The sequence below is a fragment of the Notolabrus celidotus genome, chromosome 15 (assembly GCF_009762535.1).
Source record: "Notolabrus celidotus isolate fNotCel1 chromosome 15, fNotCel1.pri, whole genome shotgun sequence".
In the NCBI taxonomy this organism is placed as follows: Eukaryota; Metazoa; Chordata; class Actinopteri; order Labriformes; family Labridae; genus Notolabrus; species Notolabrus celidotus.
Window position 1 is genome coordinate 22,175,632 of NC_048286.1, and position 26,767 is coordinate 22,202,398.

The 26,767-nt window shown below is 39.2% G+C and overlaps 3 protein-coding genes across 6 annotated transcripts in view; all 3 read right to left on the reverse strand.

The window, feature by feature from the left end:
* The window catches only part of pde4ca (phosphodiesterase 4C, cAMP-specific a), a 69,173-nt gene extending 62,287 nt beyond the window's left edge, over nt 1–6,886 (reverse strand). The window contains exons 1-2 of one of the 2 annotated variants that reach the window (XM_034703562.1): nt 6,150–6,886; nt 3,954–4,183 (exon numbers count right to left, since the gene is read on the reverse strand). In XM_034703562.1, coding sequence (XP_034559453.1) covers nt 3,954–4,183; nt 6,150–6,197 — 278 coding nt within the window. In that variant the 5' untranslated portion in view covers nt 6,198–6,886. The remainder of the gene's footprint in view (nt 1–3,953; nt 4,184–6,149) is intronic. The other variant, XM_034703563.1, reaches the window with a different exon arrangement.
* Nucleotides 6,887–7,544: 658 nt separating this feature from the next.
* On the reverse strand, nt 7,545–14,573 carry ifi30 (IFI30 lysosomal thiol reductase). The gene is made up of 7 exons (XM_034703833.1): nt 14,342–14,573; nt 10,756–10,944; nt 10,436–10,510; nt 10,097–10,183; nt 9,813–9,965; nt 7,920–7,988; nt 7,545–7,784 (listed from the first exon to the last, which is right to left on the reverse strand). Exons 1-7 carry the CDS (start codon nt 14,465–14,467, stop codon nt 7,716–7,718), a joined length of 768 nt encoding a protein of 255 aa, XP_034559724.1. The 5' UTR covers nt 14,468–14,573; the 3' UTR covers nt 7,545–7,715.
* A 2,204-nt stretch (nt 14,574–16,777) lies between these two features.
* Nucleotides 16,778–26,767, reverse strand: part of pik3r2 (phosphoinositide-3-kinase, regulatory subunit 2 (beta)) — a 48,011-nt gene continuing 38,021 nt past the window's right edge. For 2 of the 3 annotated variants that reach the window (XM_034702831.1, XM_034702829.1), the window contains exons 13-16: nt 26,134–26,310; nt 25,981–26,046; nt 25,724–25,894; nt 23,568–24,517 (exon numbers count right to left, since the gene is read on the reverse strand). In XM_034702831.1, the coding sequence (XP_034558722.1) occupies nt 24,310–24,517; nt 25,724–25,894; nt 25,981–26,046; nt 26,134–26,310 (622 nt within the window). In that variant the 3' untranslated portion in view covers nt 23,568–24,309. Of the gene's footprint in view, nt 24,518–25,723; nt 25,895–25,980; nt 26,047–26,133; nt 26,311–26,767 lie in introns of all 3 variants that reach the window. The other variant, XM_034702830.1, reaches the window with a different exon arrangement.

The window sequence follows — 26,767 nt, forward strand, 5'->3', positions numbered from 1 at the left end:
TGAAAGCACTTTCAAAGATAATGTGTGTTCATGGCTGTTTGATTTGCATGCAGGGGTCAATCGCATTTGTTCTTGCAACTCTCTGCATATTAATGTTGAGATAGTGTTGTAAACAAGTAATACGTGATGTGTAATTAAAGTCTTATGAAACAATTTACAACTGCTTCATTCGTAGAATTCCAAACATGGAGATTAAAGTAAGGCGAAGAAGAAGTTTTTTTATATTTTGACAAATGTTGTCAAGCTACAAAACCGTGACTGTGACAAACTAGATAAAAAGCCTGAAGGGAAATTGTTGTTCTACATTTTTGATTTGCTGTAAAACCGCACTTTTCATGTCTATTAATTTCTTGTTATGACATGCCACACACATTTGGGTATAAAAAAGTCAGATGCTGTGACCAAATTGAGTCAATATTATCAAATATATTGATATTGATATAATATTTTATGTCCATGGCCACTTTCTCAAAGACAGTCATATCATGTCCTTATGTTGCTTTTAGTCATTTTAATCGTATGGTGCTCTTTGAACTTTTCTTCTCTTTTTTCTTCTTTTTTTTTCTTGGTTTCTCCTCTCCCTGCCTATTTTGATTTGATTTTACTTTTTTTTATTGTTTATTTCATTTTAATTTTGATCTTTTTAGGGAGTTTTTTTAAACATCTAGCAAGTGACTACAGATGTAAACTAGCCTTTTTGCTACTTCTGGCATATTTACAGAAGTGTTAATTTATATGCATGGTCCTTTTAAACACAAAAAATAAATAAATAAAAAGCATGTACTGCATCCAAAATTCAGAGGGATTAAAACCACAATGATGAAGACCTGTTAGCTTAAAAAAAACACCATCAGTAACTCTTTGTTCAAAGAACAGCCATATCTGATCACCTCTGACATGTACCGCAGCTACCTACGTGATCACACAGGACTGTCTGCATTCCTTCAACATGTGCATAAAAGTGAACTGAGATGCAGCACATACACACACACACACACACACACACACACACACACACGCACACACACACACACACACACACACAGGGAAGAGAGATAAAAAAGCTACACGTGTTTGCAGCATCACCTAGAATGATGTTGTAGAAACAATCACAAAAGCTTTGTTTGTGTGATTTTTTACAGCAATAGATGTTCAGGATAATCCGAATAGGAGTTCAATGCCTTAAGACAGTGATGCACTTCGGTGGATCACATGCTGCAGAGGCAAATCAGCTTTTTGTACTAAAAATTAAAAAAAAGTTCATTAGCGCACTGCTAAATCTGTACAGTTTAAAGAGAAGAGGGTGAAGGAGAGTTGTCATCAATCTGTGCTGACTCCAAGGCTGCAAACAGGCACTGGTTACTGATTGACCACACACAAGTGTAATCATTACTCAGGACAATGCTTCAAAGTGTTTGGGAGCTAGCAGGAAATAACTTGCTTCTGTTCACAGAGCCTAGAAATGCTGCCACTAATAGTTTTTGTGTTGATGTTGTAAAAAAACCTGGGGGGTATACTTGGAAGCAGGTTTTTCAGTTTTAAAGGTCACTTCAGGGTTAACTCTACTGTTTACTAGGTGTTTACTACTACAGAGGTTCTCAAACTTTCCAGCCCGCGACCCCCAAAATATAGGTGCCAGAGACTCGCGACCCCCACTGTCCCTCAAAGTGATTTAATGTGGCTTCATTTAGCAGGTCTGCAGAAAATGACCCTACCTATATGAGCATGTTTCTGTCTTTCCTGTGCTGTTATGAATTAACCTACTGCTACTGATGCTTTTAATAATCAACTGTTCACGAACCCTAAACTTAGGAGTCATCTGGCAAAAAGAAAGGCAGAAAACTCATTACATTTTCTATTTTCAAGGTTTTATTTCAAGTTTAGCTACTATTTTTGTTGGTAGATTTTACTTTAATGGGTAAAATGAACTAATTTAAGATTACTTGTTTAAAAAAAATAATCTGGAAGACATCTCCCAACCCCCCATTTGTGTCTCGCGACCCCCCAGGGGGTCCCGACCCACACTTTGGGAACCCATGCACTACTACAAAGGTGGTTCACTTCTTACCAGAGTAGATCACCATAATTCAGCAGCTCCTCTGGCTGCTAAATATGTGTCTGCCCGTCACAGCCTGAGGGATTCACCATCCCATAATATCTGATTTTAGGTGAAGGTTTTATGAGCATACCGCATCAAGTCAGGACATTGAGATATGCTGTATGGGTGACACCATTGTTCATTAATGTGTATAAAATATGTAATGTATATAATATGTAATGAATATATATGTAATGTATGTGTATGAATTTTATGTGCTTTGGCAACAACATGTCTTTGTTCATGCCAATAAAGCAAATTGAATTGAATTGAATTGAAATTGTATTGCGTGCTCAACACCTAATCTACTCCAGGGGCAGAGAGAGGAGCAAAATGCTGTCCCGTGTGAAACGTATCTAAGAAAGTTGTTAACTGTGCTAAAAGTTAACAATGTCATTGTACAACGGAAGCGTATCAAAGCACCACCGCGTTTCAGTCGTACTTATATGATGTCAGATTAAGCATGCCTACTCATCAGTTTTGACAATAACTTCATACTCATTATTATCGTTCCCACACCTCTTTGTTTGCTGGTTGTTCTTTCTGCATTTCGCAAACGCAGGAGTGTAGATCTTAGTATGCAGTGTGAGTCAACTTTGTATATTTCTCATATCATAGTTAGCTTTTCTTAAAACGTGAGGATATGCTGACGTCAGGCTTGTTAGGGCCCGAGCACCAACAGGTTTGGTGAAGGCCCTATTGTAACCCTAAGGATTTTTCTTTCTTCTACCTAGCAAAGTAAATTGCCTTTTTGGAGCCTTCAACATGCCTGAAAACTCACCAAACTTGACACACTCATCAGGTCTGGCGAAATTATGATAAACTTTTCGTACCGTGCAAAAAGTGCCAAAGATCGCTCAATAGTGCCCCCTTCTTTCCAACTGGGCACCCCCTCAACACAGTTCAAATTACATACATGACATTTTTTTCACATATCTATCTGGCTGAGACCTACAAAAAAGATCTAATGTCATGGTGAAATCCCAACAGGAAGTCGGCCATCTTTTTTTGCCAGTTTTTCACCTGATTCGCAAGGGTACGTATTTAAGAGCTCTTGACCTAGGCCTTTTCTCCAATCAAGTCCAAACCATGCACATTTTGTAGAAGACACATTGACGATTCAAAGTTATCAGAATTTTTTGGGAAATCTAAAAATTGTGGGCATGGCAGACATGCAGGCGATGCATCAAATGCACATGTCTCGCCATCAACAGGAAATTGATTTTGGGGCGCTTTAAAATGCACAAAATCTCACCAAATCAGCCACACGCATTGGCCGCGCATCCCATTTATATATTTTGGGACTCTCGTCCCGAAAATTCCAAAATCTGCTCTAAAGCGTCCCCAAAAGGTTTAAGACAAGGGTAAAATAACCCTCCCCATAGAGTTTTTTTTTTCTAGCTATGTGCACGGTTTCGGGCAAGCATGTTCAGGACATCAGGATGCACAAAAAAGCCTCTTGCACCCATATCCTAAAACCATCAGGAAAAGAGCTACCTCACTTTGAATGTGAAAAATGGCCCCCAAGTGAGAGTGCATACTTTTCCGGTACACAGCAACACCTGCTGCACATTAAGCGATGGCGTACATCAGGTGGTGGTTGCAGGTGTGTGAAGGCCTGTTCATAGTTGCCTGCGGCTTTAAATAATGTTTGTTCCGGATCATGCACTAATTTCGTGTGAACACAATAGAAACTTTTCAGGTTGCTACCCAGCGTTGTGTGACAGCTAAGCTCAATCTCATCTGTTAGGGTTAGTGAAGCCACATAATCAGGAGATACCTTGCCTCTGAAGTTGCATTTGATGTTCTACTATTTAACATTAAAAGACTCTGACTATATAACATCATGACTTACAAGACTCTGGAGATGCAGCTGGTCAGCGTGCCTAAGCTCCTAGAGGGCTTGATGCTGGAAGCTGAGGGTCTGGATTGGGAGCCATCCTCAGAAGTGTCCTGTTTGGAAGGTCTGCAGGACAGCCTGGGCAGTTGCAGGGTCCCTGAGAAGAGCCTTTTAACAACACTTGGGATGTAGGGGTCCTGGAGAAAGTTGATATCGGAGGGCTGATCTGAAGAGTCCCACTTCCTCTGGAGAGCAGTAAGAAACAAAGAATGTGACAAAGTTGAGATATAAAAAATGAAAGGAAACAGCACTGCTCAAAACAATATGACGATCTTTAAAATGAAAATTTGGTATTTTTTCAAAGTAATGTAACATTTGATAAACTAGTGGAGTGTTGCTGTTACTACTATATTTCAGTAGACTAAAATGAAAAAAAAGGTCAACCTTTGCTGATATTTTTAAGAGGAAAAACCTTCACTGGGATCCAAATGAGAGGCTCACACAGGACTGTTTTTGTGCTACTGCTGAAAATATGACGAGCCCCACAAAAGAGACCACTCAAGACCACTCTGCTTGCTTTATTTTTGGAAGCTTTATCTGATGCCAGGTCCTGAGACTCAAACATTATCACCTTGGACACAATACACGGCTCTCAAAGTGAGGCTGTGTTTGGGATTAAGCTCTTGGGGCATCTCTCTTTTAGCGTCACAGCAGATAACAGTCCTTGTTTTCTGCCCTATCCCGTGACTTTATCTCTGCAGCTGCTTAGGACACCTTTAAACAAACTATCATCAACACTCTGGTTTTATTATAGACTATTTCTGATCCAGCTGACCAACATTAAAGGGATACTTCAGTGTTTTTGAAGTGGGGTTTTATGAGTTTTAAATCACTAATAATAGTACTTGCCACAATGGATTTTTGCAAACGCAGGAGTGTAGTGGTTAGTATGCAGTGTGTATTAACTTTGTATATTTCTCATATCATAGCTAGCTTTTCATTAAACATGAGGATATGCTGAGGTCAGGCTTGTTAATGTTTGTTATTGATCATACACTCATTTCGTGTGAACACACTAGAAACTTTTCAGGTTGCTACCCAGCGTTGTGTGACAGCTAAGCTCAATCTCATCTGTTAGGGTTAGTGAAGCCACATAACCAGGAGATACTTTGCCTCTGATGTTGCTATTGATATTCTACTATACCACTATACTACTAATAATTGTACTTGCCACAATCGATGCCGTTCAGCTCAGCCCCTGTAATGAGAAACTCCAGGGAGCAACAGCATGCGAGCTACATATTTCTGCAGATGGGGTCATTTCTGCCAGACCTGAACAGCTGATCAGTGAAAGAGCACGTGCAAAAACAGGCTTTCTGGTGCCAAAGTGAAGTGCTGAAAAAAAATCCCAGTAGAGCGTACGCCTAAATCAAGGTGAGTGCTTGGGTCAGAGTCTTTCCAAATTAGTCAAGTCAAGTCAAATTTTATTTATATATATAGCACATTTTAACCAAAGTGCTGAACAAGCTTAAAAACACAATCAATAAAAACAAATAGTTAAAAAAATAATAATACTGGGCGCTGGTGGCCTAGCGGTCTAAGCGCCCCGTGTACAGAGGCTACAGTCATCATCGCAGGGGTTGCCAGTACGATTCCTGGTCGGTCGACCATTTCCTGCATGTCTTCTCCTTCTCTCTACTCTGCACATTTCCTGTCTCTCTTCAGCTGTCCTATAAAATAAAGGCAAAAAGGCCAAAAAAATAGAACTTAAAAAAAAAGAATAATACTAATTTAAAAGAGTAGCTAAAAAACACAATATATAGTTCAAGAAAAACAAAAATTAGCTAAATTATGTGGCAGAAATGACCCGTCTGCAGAACTCTGTAGCCTAGCTTGCGTGCTGTTGCTCCCTAAGAGCCCTGTGTATTTCACTCACAATTGTTGGTTTCTCTATTCAGAAACAAAAATATGCACTTCTTAATTGTCACTAAATCTGAAATACCCTGTATAAGGTCTTCTCAAAGCTAATTTGTTAACACAAATGAATGCTAAAAACCTGAACTAGCAATGCGACATGTCCAGTCTTGACGCCCCATTAATCTGCTCCACAAGTTCGGCAAAAAACAAACAAGTGAATGCCATAAGTTCTTGTAAGTTCTGAAATAATAAATAAAGGTATAATGACAAATAGAATTTCTTCATTAACCTTACCTCAGTTGAGTTAAAAAGTTTAGAAGAGCTATTTCTCCTCATCGTCATACTACTACTGGATCATAGCAACAAACAACTGCTGAAGAAATACCACAGAAGAAGACAGATAGCACATTTAAGATCAGATATGAAGCAGCTTGTGGCAATAACACTTATTTAGACTTGATGAAGAACTATTTCCCCGCCTCTTCATCAATCTTTGGCTGTCACATGCACGTTTCTGAGATTACCTTCCACTGTGAAGAAGCTTAATCCATGGGAAAAATATAATGTGGAAAATTCTGAGAATTAGCAAGTTAGAAAAAAAAGGGGGGGTAGAGGGGATTTTTGAGTCTACAGATGTTAACTGGGGCTGAAGATTGAGGTGCTGGAGCTGCCTGCATGACGGGTCATTATTCATGTGTGTCTATCTGACTGGAGGATCAGAAGTATTCATGCATCCAGACCTTCCTGTTAGGCCAGACTAAGGGTGTAATCAAGCTGCTGCCTACAATTTATTAGTGTGACGTTTTTTGTTTACAATGTAAACAGTTTTCAATTGGGTTTTCTATTTTTGGACTGGATTTGAGTCCATGATAAACATGTAGTAAGATCCTTCAAGGATGATGTTAAATTTGAAGAGCTTACCCCCTCTGTATCAAAATTTGAGACTTGTTTGCTTGTTTACATGTGTATGATATAATGTTAAGTACACAATACAGGGTGATCTAGAACAGCGGTTCTCAAAGTTGGGTTCGGGAGACACAAATGGGGTGTCGTGAGATGTCTTCCAGAGTTTTTTTTTAATTTTTATTTATTTATCTAAAAATATTTATTTATTTTTGTTAATTTACCTTGTTTTCTCATGTTTATCTTCCCTTTTGTTTGAACTGTTAATTATTATTATTTCTTTATTATTAGTATTATTATTTCTGTATGTATTTATTTATTTTTTCTTCTTTTTGTTGGTTTTGTATTACTTATATATAATAAGTTAACTTGTGGTGAGCAAAGAAATACAAAGAAAAATGCAATAAAAAAAAGCTGAATGATAAAAGTGATCTAAAAATAGTGATTTTTACCCATTATAGTAAAAAATATCGACAAAATTAGTAGCTAAACTTGAAGTCTTTGGCACCTATATTTTGGGGGTCACGGGCTGAAAAGTTTGGGAACCCCTGATCTAGAAGACTATGGCTTCAGGTATAAGATATAAGGTGAATGAAATATATGAGCTTATTTAAGACAGTTTGACTTATTAAAGCTGTTTGTATTTCCCTTTATAACAGGGGACTTGAGGACAGAGTTGTGATAAATGGCGCCATCTAAAGGGCACCATCTTAATCTACATCATGGATTCAGAATGGTCAACAAGGAATTCTTGATGTCAGAGGATAAAAATTCAATGAAGACAAGTTTTCAAAAAGTAAATTGTATTTGTGTGAATTTTGAAGTGAGGTGATTGTTATTCCCTTTATAAAAACACATTATAAAATCACAGATACAAAAATACTCCATACAATTCTTCAGTGTTCCTTAGTTAGCTGTGAACCTGGGACGGAGCAAACATAAATGTCTAGTGCTTCTTCACTGTTTGTTGCTGTAGCTTCGGTAGGGTGTCTTTGCGGGACCTCCACATGCCGCAGGCTTGGGGCCCTAGGAAAAAAATGAAGAGTTCAGAGTGAGGGGTAAAAGGTAAAGTATGAGTAGACAACAAGTCAGAAAAATCAGAGGCTTTTAGAACACACAGAAAAGGTGAATTTGAAATCAGAGGTGTGGAATTAACTGTACCTTATACATGTTGCAGACCAAAGTGAAGAGAGATGCCATAGCTTTGTCCTGCAGGTCTTCTGTGTGAACCTGCAAATTTATAAAATTAGTATTTCTGGTATTTATTATGGACATGGGTTGGGTAAGTAGAAACCCAAAACACGGGAAGTAGTCCTTTGCATGTTCGTCACAGATTTGACTCCTAGCTTTTATCATTTGATGCGTTGACCTCACTCTCTTCTACCCACATGTCCTGTCTCTCTTCAGCCACCCTATCAATTAAAACAAGGAAAAAATGACAAAACCCCCCACAAACCCTAAAGTTAAAGTTACAAATAATCTCTCTGTTAGTACTGTACCGCTGTTGTTTGCTACCATGGCATGATCACTTTCAGGCAGTTGCTTTTTACAGCCATAATATTAACCAATGCTGTTAAAGCTACTGTCTAGTGAAGGGAAGTTGAATAGTTACTGTTGATATATTACACCATTTTGAAACAAAGGCAAGAAACTAGGGCACAAGTACGTTGTGTTTTTTTTTTTTAAGTGGTGTGTTGATAGACAAACGGGTAGCTTAAAGTGCATTTCGACCAAGAATTCCGGGGTCTTTTGGCCCCCAGAACTACTTTCCCCGGAACTAAAAGGTTCCTGTGCCCCCATTGTTGTCTGCGTTTCGACTGCCGGCTGAAGTCCCGGGTAGAATGTGCAAATCAGGCCAGTGACGTATGGAGAAAAATAATTATATTAAATAATATTTTTAAATCTTAATAAAAACTAAACAAGTATGCATTCCCAGGAACTCCCTCTGTGTTTCAACAACTGTGCAAACTCCACAAACACAGTTATGTCCAATCGAAAGTCCAAGGACCTTTGAAAAGTACTACCCCCCAAGCAGGGGCTTTTCAAGGGGGAGATGATCTACCCCTGAACTAAATTTAGACCCTGGTTCCTCTGGTCGAAATGCAAGTAGTTCAGGGGTGTGATGTTATCTCACCCGGCACACCTACAAACTGTATATGGATTAAAAACTACCTGAGACTATGTTTTTACAGGGGCTAGCGCTGAAACCCTCACTGAAAAGTGAGTTACTTTTAATGTTAATCAGCTTTATAACGCTGTGATTTGTTAGGGTCATTTGCTTTTCCAGCATTTAACAGATGCTTTGTTTGTGTTTGATTATTTCTCCAACTTTGGTCAGAGTAAATAAGTAACTGAGTTGAATTAAGATACATAGGATAAAGTTAAGAACTGACTTCATGGTTTTTACATTTATCTTTGTTTATGGCAGTCAGGATGCTGAACTCTCTCCCTGTTTTGCCCCCTCTGCCCATAGTGCCCCCTTCACAGACTTAACCCGGTCACTGACCCCCCCCCAAAATCAACGCACTGTTTCAAAACTTTATTTTATTATTTTTATTAGCTTTCTCTTTTTAATTTTAGTTTAGCTTTTTCTAGCTATTTCCTATGTTTATCTTTTGTTGTTGTTGTTGTTGTTGTTGTTGTTGTTGTTGCTAGGGTCTGAGAGAGAAACTTTATATCAAATCCTCTGTATGTCTGGTGCATACTGCAGTTTTTGACAATAAAGAAGACTTTGAACTTTAAAAAAAACATCCCACCACTTGACCAGTCAAATGTGCAAATGATGTGATCAGCTCTTCTCTGGTGCCTGATTCTTGCTTTTCAGGATGAGTTTTTTCTCTTTTTTTTTTTTTTTTTTGGAGCACTCAGGAGCAAACCCCAGTTTCAGTACACATCATTCCATAGATGTGAGGTTGAAAAGTAGTACCTGTCTTGCTTTGATTTTGGGTTACATGAAGAGAACCTCAGAAGCTCTTGAGTCTGATTCAGACCATAACATCAGTGTAAACGTAACATTGGGTTCCCAATCAAAGCACCAACACACAAGAGCCTCACCCCATTAACGGTAATCCACGGAACATAATTGTGTGGAGGGTTAAGGGCCTCAGTCGTCAAGGCGTTTTGATGCATCAGCTGGTTTCCTTGATCTCCTTTCACACAGGCCCAGACCTTGTCCCAACTGAGCTGAGGGCTGTACAGTTGCGCACACTACAAACAACCCAAAAAAAAAAGGAATACACACAACTTCAGCATGATTAACAACTGAAGCAATAATCAAAAAGATGGTGCAGAAATTAATTGACGAATGACAGATACAAAGATATGATCGAGGTTCTTACGCTCTGCGCTGATTTGATGACGTCTGTGGATGACTCCATACAGAAGATAATCGGGAAAGCCATTTTGGTCATGTTGAGTAAACATGTCTGAGAGGAACATGGGAATCACTTTGTCACAACGAAGTCAAAACTGACAGCACTTTATTTACAAAATAATGGATTTCAGAGAATTCCTCTAAGCTATCCTAATTCTCTAAAAACACCAAGATTTGCAAGAATCCATACAGCGTGCTTTAGATTTGTGTTATTATACTAAGGCAGATTACCTAGTTAAGAATGGTTGTAATTGTAGTTATTCTTAGCAATGTTCCTTAATGTGCGTTTGGGTTGTAACTTTACCTCAATCATGTTGCCCAAACATTCCTGCTCTCCATGCTGGCACTCAAACACATACTTCTGCCCATCAGGTTTCTCCTGGAGAGGCACAAATGCAGTGAGTGAGTAAAAGCAAAAAAACAAAACACAATTTTACAACCAAGACTTTGACATACTTCACATGATCATCCTTAAGTCGCCTGCACATTTTAAGAAGGAAACGTTGGATGATATATATAAAAAGGAAACATATCTATCTATGTATTACTGTCTACTTCTGTATCAATGTTGTTGTCCTGCATTTTTCTTCAATGTTGCACCTAGGTGCTTGGTGAACTGCTTACCCTTGCATTGCCATAGGGGACCAGATTAACGGTCATGATTTCATTCAACAAGAGCCAGGTAGGGAAGAGCATCTCAGTGAGAAACAGTCTGCAGCCTGGGCACAGACTCTCGTAGTAAAGAGCCACCTGGATTGGAGCTTCTGTTGGATGGGATCGGGTGAAGTTTGACATCAGGCACTGCTTCAAAACCTTCAAAAACAAACAAAAGTGAGGGTGTTATATTTTGTTAATAGGTTATTTATCATAGTCTCCACAATTCAGCAGAAAGGTGGCCGTGAGAGATGTGCATTTACTTTACATGTCTTGGTGTTCTGATGTGTGAGTGTCTGTGAGAGAGTGAATGGATTTAATACTGTATTAATATAGAGTTAGAAAAATCAGAAAGGGGGGGGGGGGGGATTCCCTCCAAGGTACCCTTGGAAAGATGGAGCTTTACCTTGGACAGTCAAGTAAATGGCAACAGGTTTTCACCATTTGACAGATTTGACGAGTTATACTCAAAAACATGGTGGACAATATGTGTTACACTACACATAGAGGAGTCTGTCTGTCTGTCTGCCTGCCTGTCTGCCTGCCTGCCTGCCTGTCTGTCTGTCTGTCTGTCTGTCTGTCTGTCTGTCTGTCTGTCTGTCTGTCTGTCTGTAACTAATTCAGAAAACCCAACTCTCCGAGCTGCTTGTAAATGCGGCATAATCAGTCAAAGGCAGTAACACTTTTTGGACTTAAAGCTGCTGTTGGTAGTCGTGATATAAACATCAGTTCGGAGAGAGCTTTCGGATGTCAACACTACCCCTCCCCTCTCTGCTCCCGTAACCCCACCCACAAAAGATTGTTGTGCACGTTCTATGAGGAAGTAGTGGCTTCCCAGCTAATCAGGGTGACGTAGTGGAGGCAGCCACTCGACCAATCGGGATGGAGGATTGGAGATTAGCTATGATTGGTACGTGATAACGGGAACGAGGGGAATAATAACAATGCTTTATACATAGGCATTGGAAAACGCAGAGATTTCGCAATAGTCTGAGATTACTCCACTTACAGATGAGTACAGATGGGCATTATGATCTTTTCTCCAAACCCAGCAGTAAAAGTACAGTATTTGACACCATTCCTACCAGCAGCGGCTTTAAACATTCTGCTTTGATAAAGTATTCAGAGGCATCGTTGTGGGGGGAAAAGTGGGACTGACTTCCTAGGGCCTAAGTGGGGAGGGGGGCCTTAATGGGTCTGAAATAAAATGTGTTTTCTACTACGCTTTTCTTTTGTTTTGTTATAACTGTAATAAGATTACTAAAATTGTCTGAATTGTCATACTTTCACAGCATCTAGTGTGGCTGAATCTGATGGAATGTAGGTTTTTAGAGTTTTATTTGACTTCATGAGGTTAAATTATACCAAATAATGCCCCATTTTTGTTATTCAACAAGTCACTCTGCTTCAAATAATCTTATTTACAGAGGTGGACAGTCTGAAGGTCAATATTGTGCAGTTACATTTGTAGACATTGTAAAATAAATAATATTGATATGTAGCTTATATTTGAGTCAGTTAACCAGGATAGATTTAAGCATATGTTTTTGTTTAAGGCAAATAAACCAGTAATGTAGCAGCAATGTTATATTTTGTAGGGTTGGCTGTGGTGAAGGGGCCCATTGAGATATCTTTTCAGGGGGCCCAGCATTCCTGCCGACGCCCCTGGAAGTATTAATACAGTAAACCGAGAGGGAATGACAGCAAATACCAAAACTCAACTGCCCACTCCTTCTCCCTGATGTGTATGAGTAAAAACTACATTTTTATTGCACAAATAAACACAAAAATGGAAGGCTGTTCAAACACAGAATGATTCTTTTAACATACTTCCTGTTATATTTAGCAAACGTTTTCTTTCCTGTTATGTTGGTTTCTTAGGGACAGCAACATATTCCTAGGTCAACTTGACCCGGGGCATATTTAATGATCAAAAAGTGTCTGAACCCAAAACAATCCCAATAAACATTGTTTTAATCTCATTATTGACTCCATTACCAACCATTTAAATCAATATATAGTGCAATGGTGTTCTTTAATTTTCACAGATGTGCAATGCAAATGTGTGAAATGAGCCAATTTCATTGTATATGGGTCAGTGACATGTCGTGCATATTTTTGTGTCCGAATCCATTGTTTTCTTTTGAAATAATTAGTTATTTTAAATACATACATCAATTGATTCTATAAAACCTGCTTATTTTGAATACAATTTCAGTACATTCAAATATTGAGATTTATTTTACTTTGAAGTATCTTAAACCCTGAAAATGTCAGGTGACGCAACCGTCAGAGCAAGTGAACAGACTTAAAACACTATAAAATATATATTTGAATAATAATAAATTCAAATTAAAACATCATGGCATGATTTTACATATAAAAGCTTTGAAATAAACACATTTTCATAATTAGCAATAGTTTAAAGGCACCTAAGACTATTTAAAAACTTTTTTTTGGCAATTTGCATGTTCTCAAATGTCAGGGTGGCACCACCGTACTCATGGACCTTTTATTTTGAAAGTAAGTAGTTATAATGGACTTCAACATATTAAATAATTCAGAGGACCCTACTTATTGTCATGGCTGAGTTAAAAGGTTTGTAGATGTCTCTTAAATAATAATAGAAAAGCTTTTATCAACTTATAGGTGGACGGTAACACTTTTCATGTCAGGTGGTACAACCAACCTAAAACTGTAAATATTTTATTTTATACATGGCCAATAGAAAGCAAAAATCCTAATACATTTTAAATAAAAAATATACTCACAAAAATACAAATGTGTAAAGCACTGTAACCACTCTCAGGGATACTTCCTAAAACTTTCAGTTAGAATAAAAGATAGGTAAGTACATATATTTTGACAAATATCTGGTTGCACCAATTTACATTTTTTGGGTGTTCAAGTTAAGAAATGGGTAAAAAAATATATATATATATTTAAGCACTTAAAAAAACGTAATGTGTACAAACAAGCCGTGTTATCTACACATTATTCCAGACACAAAAATATGCATTGCAACCATTTTGGAAATACTTTTTTGAGGCTTTCGGGCTTTTTCAGTCTGGGCTCCCAAACTATAATAATTATTATTATTTGTCAACGGCCCATATGTTGTTTAAGCTAATTAAGACAAGCAGAAGAAGTTTCATTGTAAAATAATACTTTTAACAATTGTTTTTTTATTTTTTAACTTTAAAATGTGTCAATTTGACCCGCAACATAACAGGAGGGTTAAGTTGTTATGACTGAACCAGCTCGTGGTTTTTTCACTATTATTATTGTGTTTCATGGACAATTAAAACCTCCTCAATGAGAGACTCTGTCGTGAGTTTCGTCTTTCAATGAGTTAGCAAACCTAGCTAGTAAGTTTACTAACGTAGTGTCAGCTACATGTTGTTGCTATAGTTTCCAACAGTCCTCGCGTTACGTTAGTGATTTAGAAAGGTTTACGTCAACCGTAAATATATCTTACATCATTCTCAGATAAATGCAGTTCCCGTTTGTTAACTCAGCTTTACAACATTACTTCCTCTAACACCGATGATCTTACCCCGCACTGGATGGCTGTGTCCAGAGACGAGCACCACTCTGCCGGAGGATGGAGGCATGAAGAAGTGCTTTCACCGCACTGACTGCTGAACCAGACAGTCAACACACACAGCAGAGCAGTCTTCATGTTCGGATACAGCAACAATATCAATTACCCTGAAGCTGAGAGCGACACAACACTGACCTACTGCATTGAGGACCGTGCAACTTTAAATACAGTACCAGCGCTTCCTCGTGGAGATAACCTGGTTTTTGATTGGCTCCTGGTCATATGACCAACACCGCGTCACTTGTTACTACAAGAAGTCCTTGTGAAATTCTGCGACTCTGCTGCGTCTGTTTTTAGGGAAGAACAAAACAATTCACAAACATGATTCAAAATGTCACGAGATGTATGTATCCATTGGTCTGTCATCACGCCAGTTTACATTCTAAAGTTATTTATTTTGCATACTTTTTTTTAAACCTTCCTATTGAGTAATTTAAGATAAGATAAGATAAGATATTACTCTATTGTAACAGATTCAGTTGTTGCAGCAACCCAGACATAAGTACAATCAAGAAAGAAGTTTCAATAAGCAAAATAAAAAATAAAAGTGGTCAGCATGGTGCAGTCTGTGGCCTCCATTACCAGTTCATTATAGGAAAAAAAAAATCTAATAAATCTTGAGTGTGCTGAAATGATCAGGGAACTGGATAAAATCCCAAATATAAAATTAATTTGATCAATAAAGCATCTTCATACTGAATGATGAAACAATGGCACTTTGGACTAGGAGGTTGGAGGTTAAATTGTGTATAGGGAGTTGCATCCCAACAGCATCTTATCATCTGTGATATGCTGGATAGTTGAATCTGTTCTTGGAGAGATAATGAGCAACATTCAGGACAAGTCACAGTCTTGTGATCAGTTCACCCAGTTTCCTGTAAGTCTTGTTTTGTGGGATAGTCTGATTGGCATCACCCTGCTTCTTATGAAACGATGTCACAGCTGAGTTCCTCAGTCACCAGATCTTGCTCAAGAAGAAATGCAAACATCATCAAAACATCAGACACCCTTGAACTCAATAAAAAGGTTCTACCTGGTGACTCTCACATGATCTCTTTCAGATTGTCTCTAAAATGAGGACAGAGACAAAACAAGAACAGACAGGGCACAACAGAACTCTGCATGACTCACACTGCTTCCTGTCTGGTTTGCTTTATATTTCCCCCAAAGATTAACAAACAGAAATTCAACATCAAAATGAATCTGTTTCAAGTTTTACTGTACATATGTTAGTGTAGGTGCTAGTCTTACATTTGTGACCCTTTGCCAACCTGAGAAAATGTCAGAACATCTTGTTTCACTTCCCTCTGGTTGTATACTGACATTCATTTGGTTGTGGTTGAATTGCTCGAGTTTTAGTGTTATCTCTTAGAGGTATGTTCATCCACCCAGAATTAGAAAAAGTCAAATTTAGTTTACTTTTAGTTCCCAAGACATTCAAAAATGCACGTTTTAAAAGGAAAGCAGCATTTTCCCACTGGATTACAATTCCTTGTAATTCTGGTCATACCACAGACCTCAGTCTGAATCAAGTTCTACCAAAGAAAAGTGAAGGGAAGTTTCATAATCCCCCTCTCACCAAATGCGTGGGATGAATCCTCGATGCCTGGAGTGTCAGATGCATAGCTTTCTTCATAAAATATTTTCTGGAGAAACTTCAAATCCTGCATTTTCAAGTAAATGTATGTATTCTAGCTTACAGTATCTTTCTGTACTGACTGTTTTGCTAACTGAAAGTGTGTGCAATCATGTACCCTGACCTCTTAAAGCTGCTGTTGGTAGTAATGGTGTAAAAAACGTTACTATATTTCTGTTGGGTTTGGTTAAAAGGTCATAATGCCCATCGGTACTCATCGGTAAGTGGAGTAATTTGAGACTATTGCAAAATCTCTGCGTTTTCCAATGCCTGTTTTTATGTCCCTCGTTCCCGTTATGACGGACCAATCATAGCTAATTTCCAATACTCCGTCCTGATTGGTTAAGGGGCGGCCCCTACTACATCCTCCAACTGGCTACGAGTCTGGCACTATCATGACTGCACATGCCGATCTGTGTTGGGGGGCTAAGAGGAAATCTGGTTGGGAGGGATAGTGTTGACATTCGAAGTCCCTCTCTCTGAACAGATGTTTACTCTGTGACTACCAACATCAGCTTTTAGACAATAAAGCAACTTTTGTGGTCCATACAAGATAAATATATGGGATATGTGTTTTTTGGTGTTAAAATGGAAACATATTTAAGCTAGTGAGGGATGGCACAAAGTTTAAGGCCATCAGAGTCAGGTGGAGTATAATTAGGCCATGATAATTTAAGCATGTGAAAGTGTGACAAGGTAATGTTTGGCTCTCCCTCATAAAGTAAAGGTCAAAGACACAGACAGCAATGAACTTCCTTTTATATATCTTTTATTGTCTTTTAAAATCATTGCATCAGCCTAAAGAAAGAACCGTACAGATGAAAGAGTACCTGTCTGAGGACAAACACAACTCTGAAGCAAGCTGTACATGATAGAATGAGAAAGAAATGTCTCATCTGAATAAAGACAGACCAACAGAGGGAGGATAACACAAAAGAGGAGAGGAAGAAGAACCATCTTTTTCGTGCATAGGGGGGTTGAGCCGATACTTCAACCGTTACACCTCTACTGGCTGAAACAACAGTGCTCCCTCTGAGTTCAATTGCACTTTGGTGTAGTGTAGCTTTAACTGACTTCCCCATTCATTGTTTTGAAAAGAAGTGAACCTCATCATTATTCAGTATGAACGGTGTATCTGCTGCTGCTGCTGAGGCAGGGATACTTCAGGCAACATTTTGGGGCCACACATTGGAGAAAAAGAGGCAAGATGTTGCTTTTTATTGGTGTAAAACTTGGCTTTAAACTGTATCAGTGTCATTCTTGTGACCAGTATGGAGAGTTGAGTCTTGAATAGGCACCAGTACAAACCAGTGCAAAAAAACAAAAAAGCAACATTCCCATCAGACTTATAAACCACATGGCAACCTTTCAGATCAGGGTCCAGACTTAAAAGTGATGACGTGACAATATTGAATAAAGGCAGAAAAGAGAAATGAAAGTGCAGGGCTGCCAACGACATATGCTTCAATGGAAATCACACAAACACTGAGACTATAGTGGGAACATTTTGGTCTTCAAACTTAGCCCAATCACAGGGGAATTCATCAGGCAAATCTTTTGACTATTATTTGCTGTGTAGTGCAAAATCAAGAAAAAGGGTGTCTCCTTAGTAGTTTTCTTGAAGTTCAAACTCTTTTAATGTACTTAATCTCTTCACCAAGGGGCGTGTTAGGATCATAAGTCACACCATGTGAGCACCACCTGCTATAAATTCTTTGAGCTAAGTCCTCACCAGAGAAACACCTTGAACAGTCAAAGTGAAATCTACCAAACAGCACATAAAACACACAGCGACAGCGCCGTATGATTCAGTCCTGCATGTACGAGGCTCAGTGTAAGATGAAGTCGTCAGCAGGGAAATATTGACAAAGACTGAAGAATACGATGTGTTACTCAACTTGAAATTTGTTGAGTTGTAATTTGAAAAGTGAGGGAGCACTGTTCTAGATAGTAAAAAAAAAAAGAAGAACCAACAGAAAAAAACCAGAACAAGCAGTCATAACATTTTCAAGTTTAAGATGACAGGAAATAATGAAATATAAATCAATCTATCACGGCCACTTTAAGGGACAGACAGATTGATTCTCATACGCATATTTACTATTTGGTTAATTACATATTGTAAACATTTGTATTCTTTTTTTCTGTATGGAGGAAAAAAGTTCAAGCTAGCTTATTTTTTTCTTTATAGGCTCTGTAAGGTTATCAATAACAGATATGAACGAACAAACAAAAATAACCAACACTTGGACAAACAAATCTATGAGCTTTTTCAAAAAGCCAATAAAAAAAACAAAATATACTCAGGCACCTTGAAGAACACTCTAATGCCATCATTGTTCTGTCTGTGTACAAAGACCTGCGTGAACAAGTGATCATGAATCGAACCATTTAATCGTGTACCTTTTAATCTTTAAACAACCCTTCAGCGACCACAGAGATCCACCAAAGGAAAAAAAAAACAGTGGTAAGATGTATCACTCTGTTACAGAATCAGTGTCCAAACTGTGGGGGATCTCTGTGGCAGCATCCTTAGTGTGTCTTTTGTGGTGCAACTTTTAACACTCGGTGTACTCACAAAAACAAGAATGATCCGAATGACAACTCATTCAGAATAAAACAAAGAAAAAAAAATCCTCTCTAATATTTAATAAATGCAAAGCAGCCAAGACTGCATTTAACATATAGACTTAGCTCTGTAAATATTAACACATGTACATAAGCTTGCTTCATCATTTGACTGCACCTGATAATCATGCTGAATAGATTACATATATGTCGATTGACTGTAACCACAAAGTTTCGATGAAGCTCGCTGCAGCTGATTAGTAAAAAATTGCTTGCGTTTCAATAACTGCTCAAACAAAAAGCAGCTGTGGAGCAAGATCATGTTCACATCAAAGCCTCCTTCTGATTTGTTTCAAGCACAATCCAAATCAGAATGACATCATCCAAAAATATAGATATCTAAGTATATATTTCAAAATATTTATTCTCTAGTACGTCTCTCATTCTTCAAACCGTAATCGACACCAAATATACGTGTTTCTTTGTGAAAGATGTGCTTTGTGTGCGAGGCTGTCTCAAGAAGTATCATTTACAGTGTACCAAAGCTGATGAAAAAATATTCGATTCCTTGAATGATTATTTGACTCGTAGAAAACTGTTTTTTCAAGAAGCTCCGACACGAATGCATATCTAATAGACGAGCAGGATGAAAGCTTTGACATTCAGAGGAACGTCTACCACGAGTGGGGTTTAAGTCTCAACTCCAAAACCAAAAAGTCTTCATTCCACTTCACTGCCTGACCAGGTTTTCATTGCTACTGAAGTTGCATTGCTTCAAGCTGATAAACATGTGTGATTAACATGGCATATATGGCAGATGGAAGTGTTGACCTGCACTGCAAAAATGTCCATCTTAGCAAGTGACGCAGGAAGATGTTTACTTATTCTAACTAAAAACTTTGAGAAAAACACCTGGATCATGAACTTTTCTGAACTGATGTGGCAAAAGCAACATTTGTAACCAGCCAAATCAGCCCCCAAACACAATAACAACATTTCTACTCATCCTTGTCCCGCATTTTGTACCCACATTAATGACCTGAGGTTGTGTGATGTCTAAATCAGAAACATCTGTAGCCACACAGGTGCAGTTGATATGAACTGCATTTTGTTTGTCAATAAAAGCATTTGAAAACCATATTTTACGTAATCTAATCATAAATTAAATGTGTCACCCTCACTAGTCTGTACTAGTATTTCTAGTTGCTGAAACAAATGATCAATATTTATATTTTAGGCTACAAATGCCCTTAAATATGTTGTTTCTAAGCTGCAACACAGCCACCAGCTACTAGCTTGGCTGTGGCTCCAGTAGTTATTGGCTGCTGCCATAATGCTATAATGTTTCACTACCTGGATGTAAACGAGCACAGATGACAGACGTCATGGGGCAGTTTGGCAGTATTTGGATCTAGAAAATGGAGATACAGTTGTATGCCGGGTGTGTCTGGTCAAACTGGCATATCACCATTCGCAAAGTGTATCCTGCACAGGCATGCAAACGTTAACCTGCAAGGTGGACTAAAGGCTGGTGGTGCTAACTACACTCTGCAAACCATTTGGACATTGTGTTTCTGCAGATTGTGACTTCCTGTTTAGCCTTAGGAAAATTTAACACAATGTACTGTATCTCATGCGTGTTTTCCTACCTGCAGATTAGTTGAAAGTTAATTTCCTTCAAATGACTATTTCAAAACATCCCGACTACTGCCATGAAAACTTATCAGATTGACTTTTCATGTTCACACAAGACTAGTTGTAGAGGCATTTTAGTGAACACTTACAAATATAATATCATCACTTCCTGATAATATTTGATAAAGAAATGTATCCATACTGACACCACCTGCCATTCGTTGAAAATGATGTAGGAGAAACATGAGGAGTATTTCCAGGGGCCCGTCAGAGTCAGCCTCTCGTAGTGTTAATAAAACTAAATCACTTGTTAAGCTGGACAGTGTTGCTGTGTGGACACAAATTGCATAATTAACCAGCAGCTCCTTAAACACGGTTTGAAAAGTAATACAGAGTTTGTACAGCCCATAAAGTCAAACTATCTCTACTTGAAAATATTTCAATCAGTCAAAAGCATCAGAATTACATGACAGTTGTTGACCATAAAAACAACAAAAGCATACACTGTACACAAGATAATCCAATATCATAAAGAAATACGTCGACCCCTCTTGATATACTGAACGAAGGGATCAACTACAAACACTATTGACAACTGAGCTTCACCACTGTCTGTGAGTTTATGGTTGTTGGGCGTTAGACACACTACTTAAGTTGTGTGGAACAGAAATAAAAGTGCAGTCACAGAGGTGTTGGTCCAACAAACTGGATAATGGATGTGTCAGCGGCGGTGGATGACTCAACCAGAGAAAACACTGAGAAATGCTGAATGCATTTACTGTAGAGCTTATCAAATGAGCTTCAAACAACTGGGCTGGGCTACGGATGTGTTACGGTTCACATTGCTTTCTCATCTGAGTTTTATTTCAAATATAAATCAGACAAATATAAACAAAAAAAAAAACATCAAAGAAATGTAGCTTTGGTGCACAGTGAGAGAGAGCACCAAGCTACCGTACAGCCCCCACCAGAGAGAGAAGGAATATGTAACAACTAGAGATGTAACAACAAAGAAGAGTCACGGCTAAAATCTGTCACTCTCTTATCGAGAACATGTTAACTGCTCTAACACACACACACACACACACACACACACACACACACTCACACTCACACTCACACTCACACTCACACTCACACAAAAACACGAAACCAGCTACGCTCATCTGCCAGATACCCTTTGATAAATGGCAAATGTGTGAGCCATGGGGCACAGCATGTGGTGGTGATGGCACCGTCTTGTAGAGCCACGCTCCACTGACAACGAGGAGAAGACAAGCTCGACACAACGACTAAAAGGCACTTCTAATCTTTCCCACTCACACGTTTTTATAGCCCTCGAATCAGAAGCAGTGCCGTCACCTCTGGTTTAAATTCTTGGGATTTTCTACTTGCCAAGAACTGTGCAAAGTACAGTACAATTGATTCGTCCTGACAGAATCAAACCCTTGTCATGATTCAAAGATTACAGATGGAGTTAAGTTTCACCTGATGATAAGTCGGTCTGTTTGGGAAATTGTTTGTACCTGAAGTTTGAGAATTGGAGAAGTGGAAGTTTTACATGAAAAGCAGATTTCATTTCAACTTATAATTAGAAGTTTAGGTGAATGCTTCAATTTCAATCCACCTTAAAGAAAAATAAATCCAAAACAACAAATCTGCAATGGTGCATTTCTTCTTACAACTTCCCATTCCCGGTCAGTTTGGACTCTCTACAAAAATACTTGTGTCTTTTTGGCAATCTGAGTCTCCTGTAAGAAATCAGTGACTTTCATATTCACTCAATCTCAAGAAATCAACAATGTAAATCACATTTAGTAGAGGCGTCATACCAGAGGAACTTTGATAAACCCTCGAGACGAATGAACTGTGCTTTTGAAAGTGATCAAGAACATAGATGGTACAATCTTTACCTCAAGCTAAGTGAACACGAGAGAAACGTGAAAACAATTCACTGCCACGGAACAGAAAAGAGGGAAGTGACCGGAGAATACTGAAACTTAAGAAACCACATGCGACTGCGTTGTGCATAGTGCTGCTCTACCACACATCATACTGTACAAAAAGCACAACTATCATAAACAACTGGTGCTTACCTAGTGACGACAGAAAAACAACAACCCAAATGAAGGACTCCATGCGTACTGTACTAGATAATCTCTCAGACCAAAGAGGCCACGCTGTATGGCAAAAAGGAACAGTTCTTATTTTTCTTTTCTTTCTTGCTACATGAAAAGACATCCTTCATTTGACTCACATTAGCTGGATACTGTGCATCCTTGAATCTAAGAGCATAGCAAATATTACAAAAAAAAACAAACAAACAAAAAAAACAGCGATGAAACTGTTTAAAGTCACATACACTGACTGCATGTGTGTCTGAAATATACTGTACATGTGTTATATTACTGCTTTCTTTTTTTTGTTTTTGTACAACAATGTTCTACAGCTCTGTGAGTCAAGCTTGTGATGAAGTGAACAGTCAAGCGCAAGGGCGGTTGAGAAAAGTACCGTGAGAGAAAAAAATCTGCATTAAAAAAACAACAATAAACATCTGTGAGGACGAAAGTACCGCTAAAACAGTCTAATCTAAGAGGAGACGAGGCAAATACAGTACCGAAGATACAATAATCACATAGATTGATGCTCTGCAAGTGTCTTTAGCATTTAAAAAACGAGACACGTGAAGGGAGCACTAACAGTTATGCCTTAAGTCAATGGCTACAGGTGCTACAGTATTAAAGAGGATGAAAAAAGAAGGAAAAAGTTTGAAACAAAAGGACGTTTGATGCAGGAGTCTTTCCACTATTTCTTCCAGGAGGAATCTCATGGAACTGCATTTTTTTAAAGTACCTGTCCATCTGGTGTAGAGTGATTAAGAAGTCATTCTCTATTCACTATACACCAAATCAGTACCATGCATATCTGTCCTGTGATACAGTCTTTACTGTATGTTGTACCTCGTCAATGCGAGAGAGAGAGAGAGAGAGAGAGAGAGAGAGAGAGAGAGAGAGAGAGAGAGAGAGAGAGAAAGAGAGAGAGAGAGAGAGAGGAGAGAGAGAGAGAGAGAGAGAGAGAGAGAAAGAGAGAAAGAGAGAAAGAGAGAGAGGGACATGCCAAAGCAATTGGAAAAAGGTAATTTCATAAAAAATAGACCTATATGTGTGTATCTTTTAAAGCTGTAGCTTCGTCTGCGTCGACAGCCGATCATTCTCTCCTTCCTTCTTTCAACCTTGGCGTGCCCGACCTTGTCCTAGAGACACAGGCTTGTGGTCCAAAGCTATGACTATGGCACTTATGCAAGCTTAAAACTCAATCAATCTTTTTTTTTTTTTTTTTAAATCACTAAAAACTTCCACCCCCATCCAAACCCCCCTGCCACTTTCACCCCTCGCCCCCCCTCGCTCCAGCTCCAGTGACTACACCCGCCTGGTCCACGGTTTCTCAGCCGCCTGCAGGTGTGAAGCGAGCAGCCTGGTTCAGCCAAGCCGGTCCTGTCAGTGGATGACAGCACAGGCTTTTGTCAATGGAGAGTTTGCAGGCAGTCTGGGGATTACAGATTGGGCCTTTGTCAAGGACAGTTATTGTGTGTTCACGGCAAAAAAAAAAAAAAAAAGTGCCTCCTGTAGGTTTTCCCACCATTCCTCCTCTTCTCCATAATCTAAAAAACAGCATTTTGTGTGCTTATTTAGTCTTTTTTTTATCTGTATCAAAGATGTTTTCATGTTCCATGACACTGTACAGTCATGGCTGGCTAATGCGACTCACTCCTTACATTAAAACTCGCTGCCTCAGTCAGGCTAACTGTACAGTGCGTTGATTCTGGTAGTAGTGTGCTTATTTTCGAAGCCATGCTGTTAGCAAGGAGTGCTCTTTGCTGGACTGGGGTCTGTGTGGAAAAGAAGCACCAGCCACCAGCCGAAAAACGCATGAATTGCAAAGTGTGGCTGTTGAGTCTATTTTTGAATCGCCACTTAAACAAGAACAAGACTTGTTCAAAGGTTTGTTTTGTCCCCAATGCATGAGAGCGAAGAACTTGTTCCCAGACCCTAGTTGGCATCCAACACTGCTGGTGGGTGATTCATCTGGGGTGTTGGTTCTGGTTCTGGGAGCGGGCCAGGACTGGGTAGGCTAGATTTACATTCAGCTGGTCGTTGTGTTGGACCAAGGAGACGTTTTTGTAGTGGAGCACCAGGTCTTTTAGGGACGAGTACAGGTTGTAGGGCTCAGCAAATCCATAACCTGTAGCTGTCTTGTAGATGACGCAGTGCTTGGTGTCGCCCTCCACACTGGAGAGAAAGACAAAGACATCTCTTATACATACTGTACAATATCACAACAGATACGTTTATGCTTTATAGTCAGAGTACGAGGGATGGGTACCGAATTCGATACTTTTATAGGTACTGACCGAATTCTGTTGGTACTACCGAGTACCAATTCACATGAAATCAAACGGTACCATGTTTTGGTACCTAAACGCATCCTTGTGACTGTGAGGGAGTGGAAGAGTATGCGGTCCATACTTTCGCCCTGTAATAAAGTTTGAGACTGATCGGGTGGACGCCTCTGCTCTCTGCTCTCTGTTCTTGAGCAGGAGCGTGCCAAACGGAGCTTGCAGCTGATAGGTGTGCGAACTCACTGCGAGGCAGAGCTGCAGGAAGGTTAAGTTGAGACAGACTCTCTGGCCGACTACCTGTCCTGTTTTTAACTGTTCCTGTGTGCGTGAATACCCAACAAGTAAGTTGTGTGTCCTGTTATTATAAAGAGACGGAGAACTGACTTTTTCCCGTCCGCAGGCATTCACGTGTGTTCATTGATAAACTCCCGAAAGAGAAATTAGACGCCACGAGCACATGTCAGCTCATATATCTAATCACCTATATAATCCTGTTTCTGTTCATTTCATGTTGAAGAAATTTATATATACAAACAGTTGGATGTTGTTGTGATATACTTGTTACAGATTCTATATTGAGAAATAAATATGTTAAATTTAAAAACTTTGAGATTTTATTATTAAACAATTAACATTTATTACCACATAAACACACACAATCAGTTCAAATGTGAAAGGTACCCCTCCCAACAGAGTACTAGTGTTTTTGTAGCTAAAACACAAGATAAGGCTGATTAATTGCTGTCTCAAAACCCATTTTTTTCAGTCTCATCCACTTCCGATAAAAATATCTGACTTTGGAGCAGCTTGTGAACATTTAGCACATTTCTCCAGTAGCTTAAGTTTCCCAGTCTGACTAATCTTAGTTGCAAGCGAGTTAGGCAGTAGGCCTATCACTACCAGAGGTTATGTTGACAAGAAAGTGGAAATTATTCAGTTTTTGATACTAAAGAAAATCCAAAATATGTCCACATTCGGTCAGTTATTGGAGTAGATACAAACATTCATATCATATGGATGTTAAAAACCGTCAAACATTGGCAGAGATATGTTGAACAGATTTTTCCCCACACAAGCACCAAAAAACAAAACTTACACTACAGAACAGGCGTAGGAGCCCTTCTGTGATTGGCTCTCTCGGATGAGGAAGGTGCCGTCACATTTGCCTCTCAGCATTTCCTCCGCCTGTGTGCGTTTGATGTCGCCTACGTACCAGGTACACTCATCGTGGTGGGGTGAGCCCTCGTCCTCCTCCAGTGAGTAGGAGCTGAAAATAGAAAGATGCTAAATTACACTTCTTAAATGAAGAACAAAGATATCAGGTGGAGCTGTTGCTTGGACTCTAACACTTACTCATCGTTCTTTATGCCCAGCCATTCATTGATCTTCTTCTGCCTCGTGCCCTTCTGTGTCAGCCATCTAGATTTAACACAGACAATTTATGGATTTATTTTCAGTGTACGTATTTTCTCTCACTTCTTGTTAACAGGCAATGATTCTCCTTACATCAAATACTGGTCCCTGATTTTGCGGAGCTGCATGAGATCAGGCTTGAGGCTGTTCATCTTCTTGTCGATCTCTCTGTTGTCGGACACCTGCTCTCTCAGGTCTTGCTCCAGCTTGCGCTTGCTTTCGTGGATCTCTTTTACACGGGACTTCAAACGCTCAGAGTTGCTCTGAATCCTGATTGGAGAAAAAGGAAAAAAATCATGGTGAAATTTGTGTTCTGCAAGCTGAAGACAAAGTGATGAAGTGATGATGGATGCTGCTAATCTGACATGGGACTTCCACCAGATCCGTGTCCGGTCCGGCTCCGTGCTCTCTCATCTGTCAACACCCACCGGTTGTGTTTTTGAAACGCAGCACGGCGCAGGACCGCCGGACAGCTGGAGTCATGTGATCGAGGTTTTCCTGTGGCAATCACTGGATCAAGGATTCTCCTCCTCCTGAAAACCTCTGACCTGTTGACTCCAGGCCTACCTCCGAACTAAATGACTTTTTGTTGTCATAGTTAAGTTAAAAACGATCTAACGATAACACGGACTTTTTTATTCTGAAAATTAACCGGATGTTTTCATTTTGTTTTGGTGCCTGACTTCCTGTTTCGCTCTATCTGCTCTGTGCTAATTGATGCGTCGTG

Excerpts from the sequence above, each read along its gene's own strand:
- ifi30 (XM_034703833.1), bottom strand. The coding sequence starts at position 14,467 with ATGAAGACTGCTCTGCTGTGTGTGTTGACTGTCTGGTTCAGCAGTCAG. Across the intron at positions 10,511-10,755 it reads TCCCCTATGGCAATGCAAGG|GAGAAACCTGATGGGCAGAA; the intron begins GTAAGCAGTTCA and ends GTGCCTCTCCAG. Across the intron at positions 7,989-9,812 it reads CGTGGATTACCGTTAATGGG|GTTCACACAGAAGACCTGCA; the intron begins GTGAGGCTCTTG and ends ATAAATTTGCAG.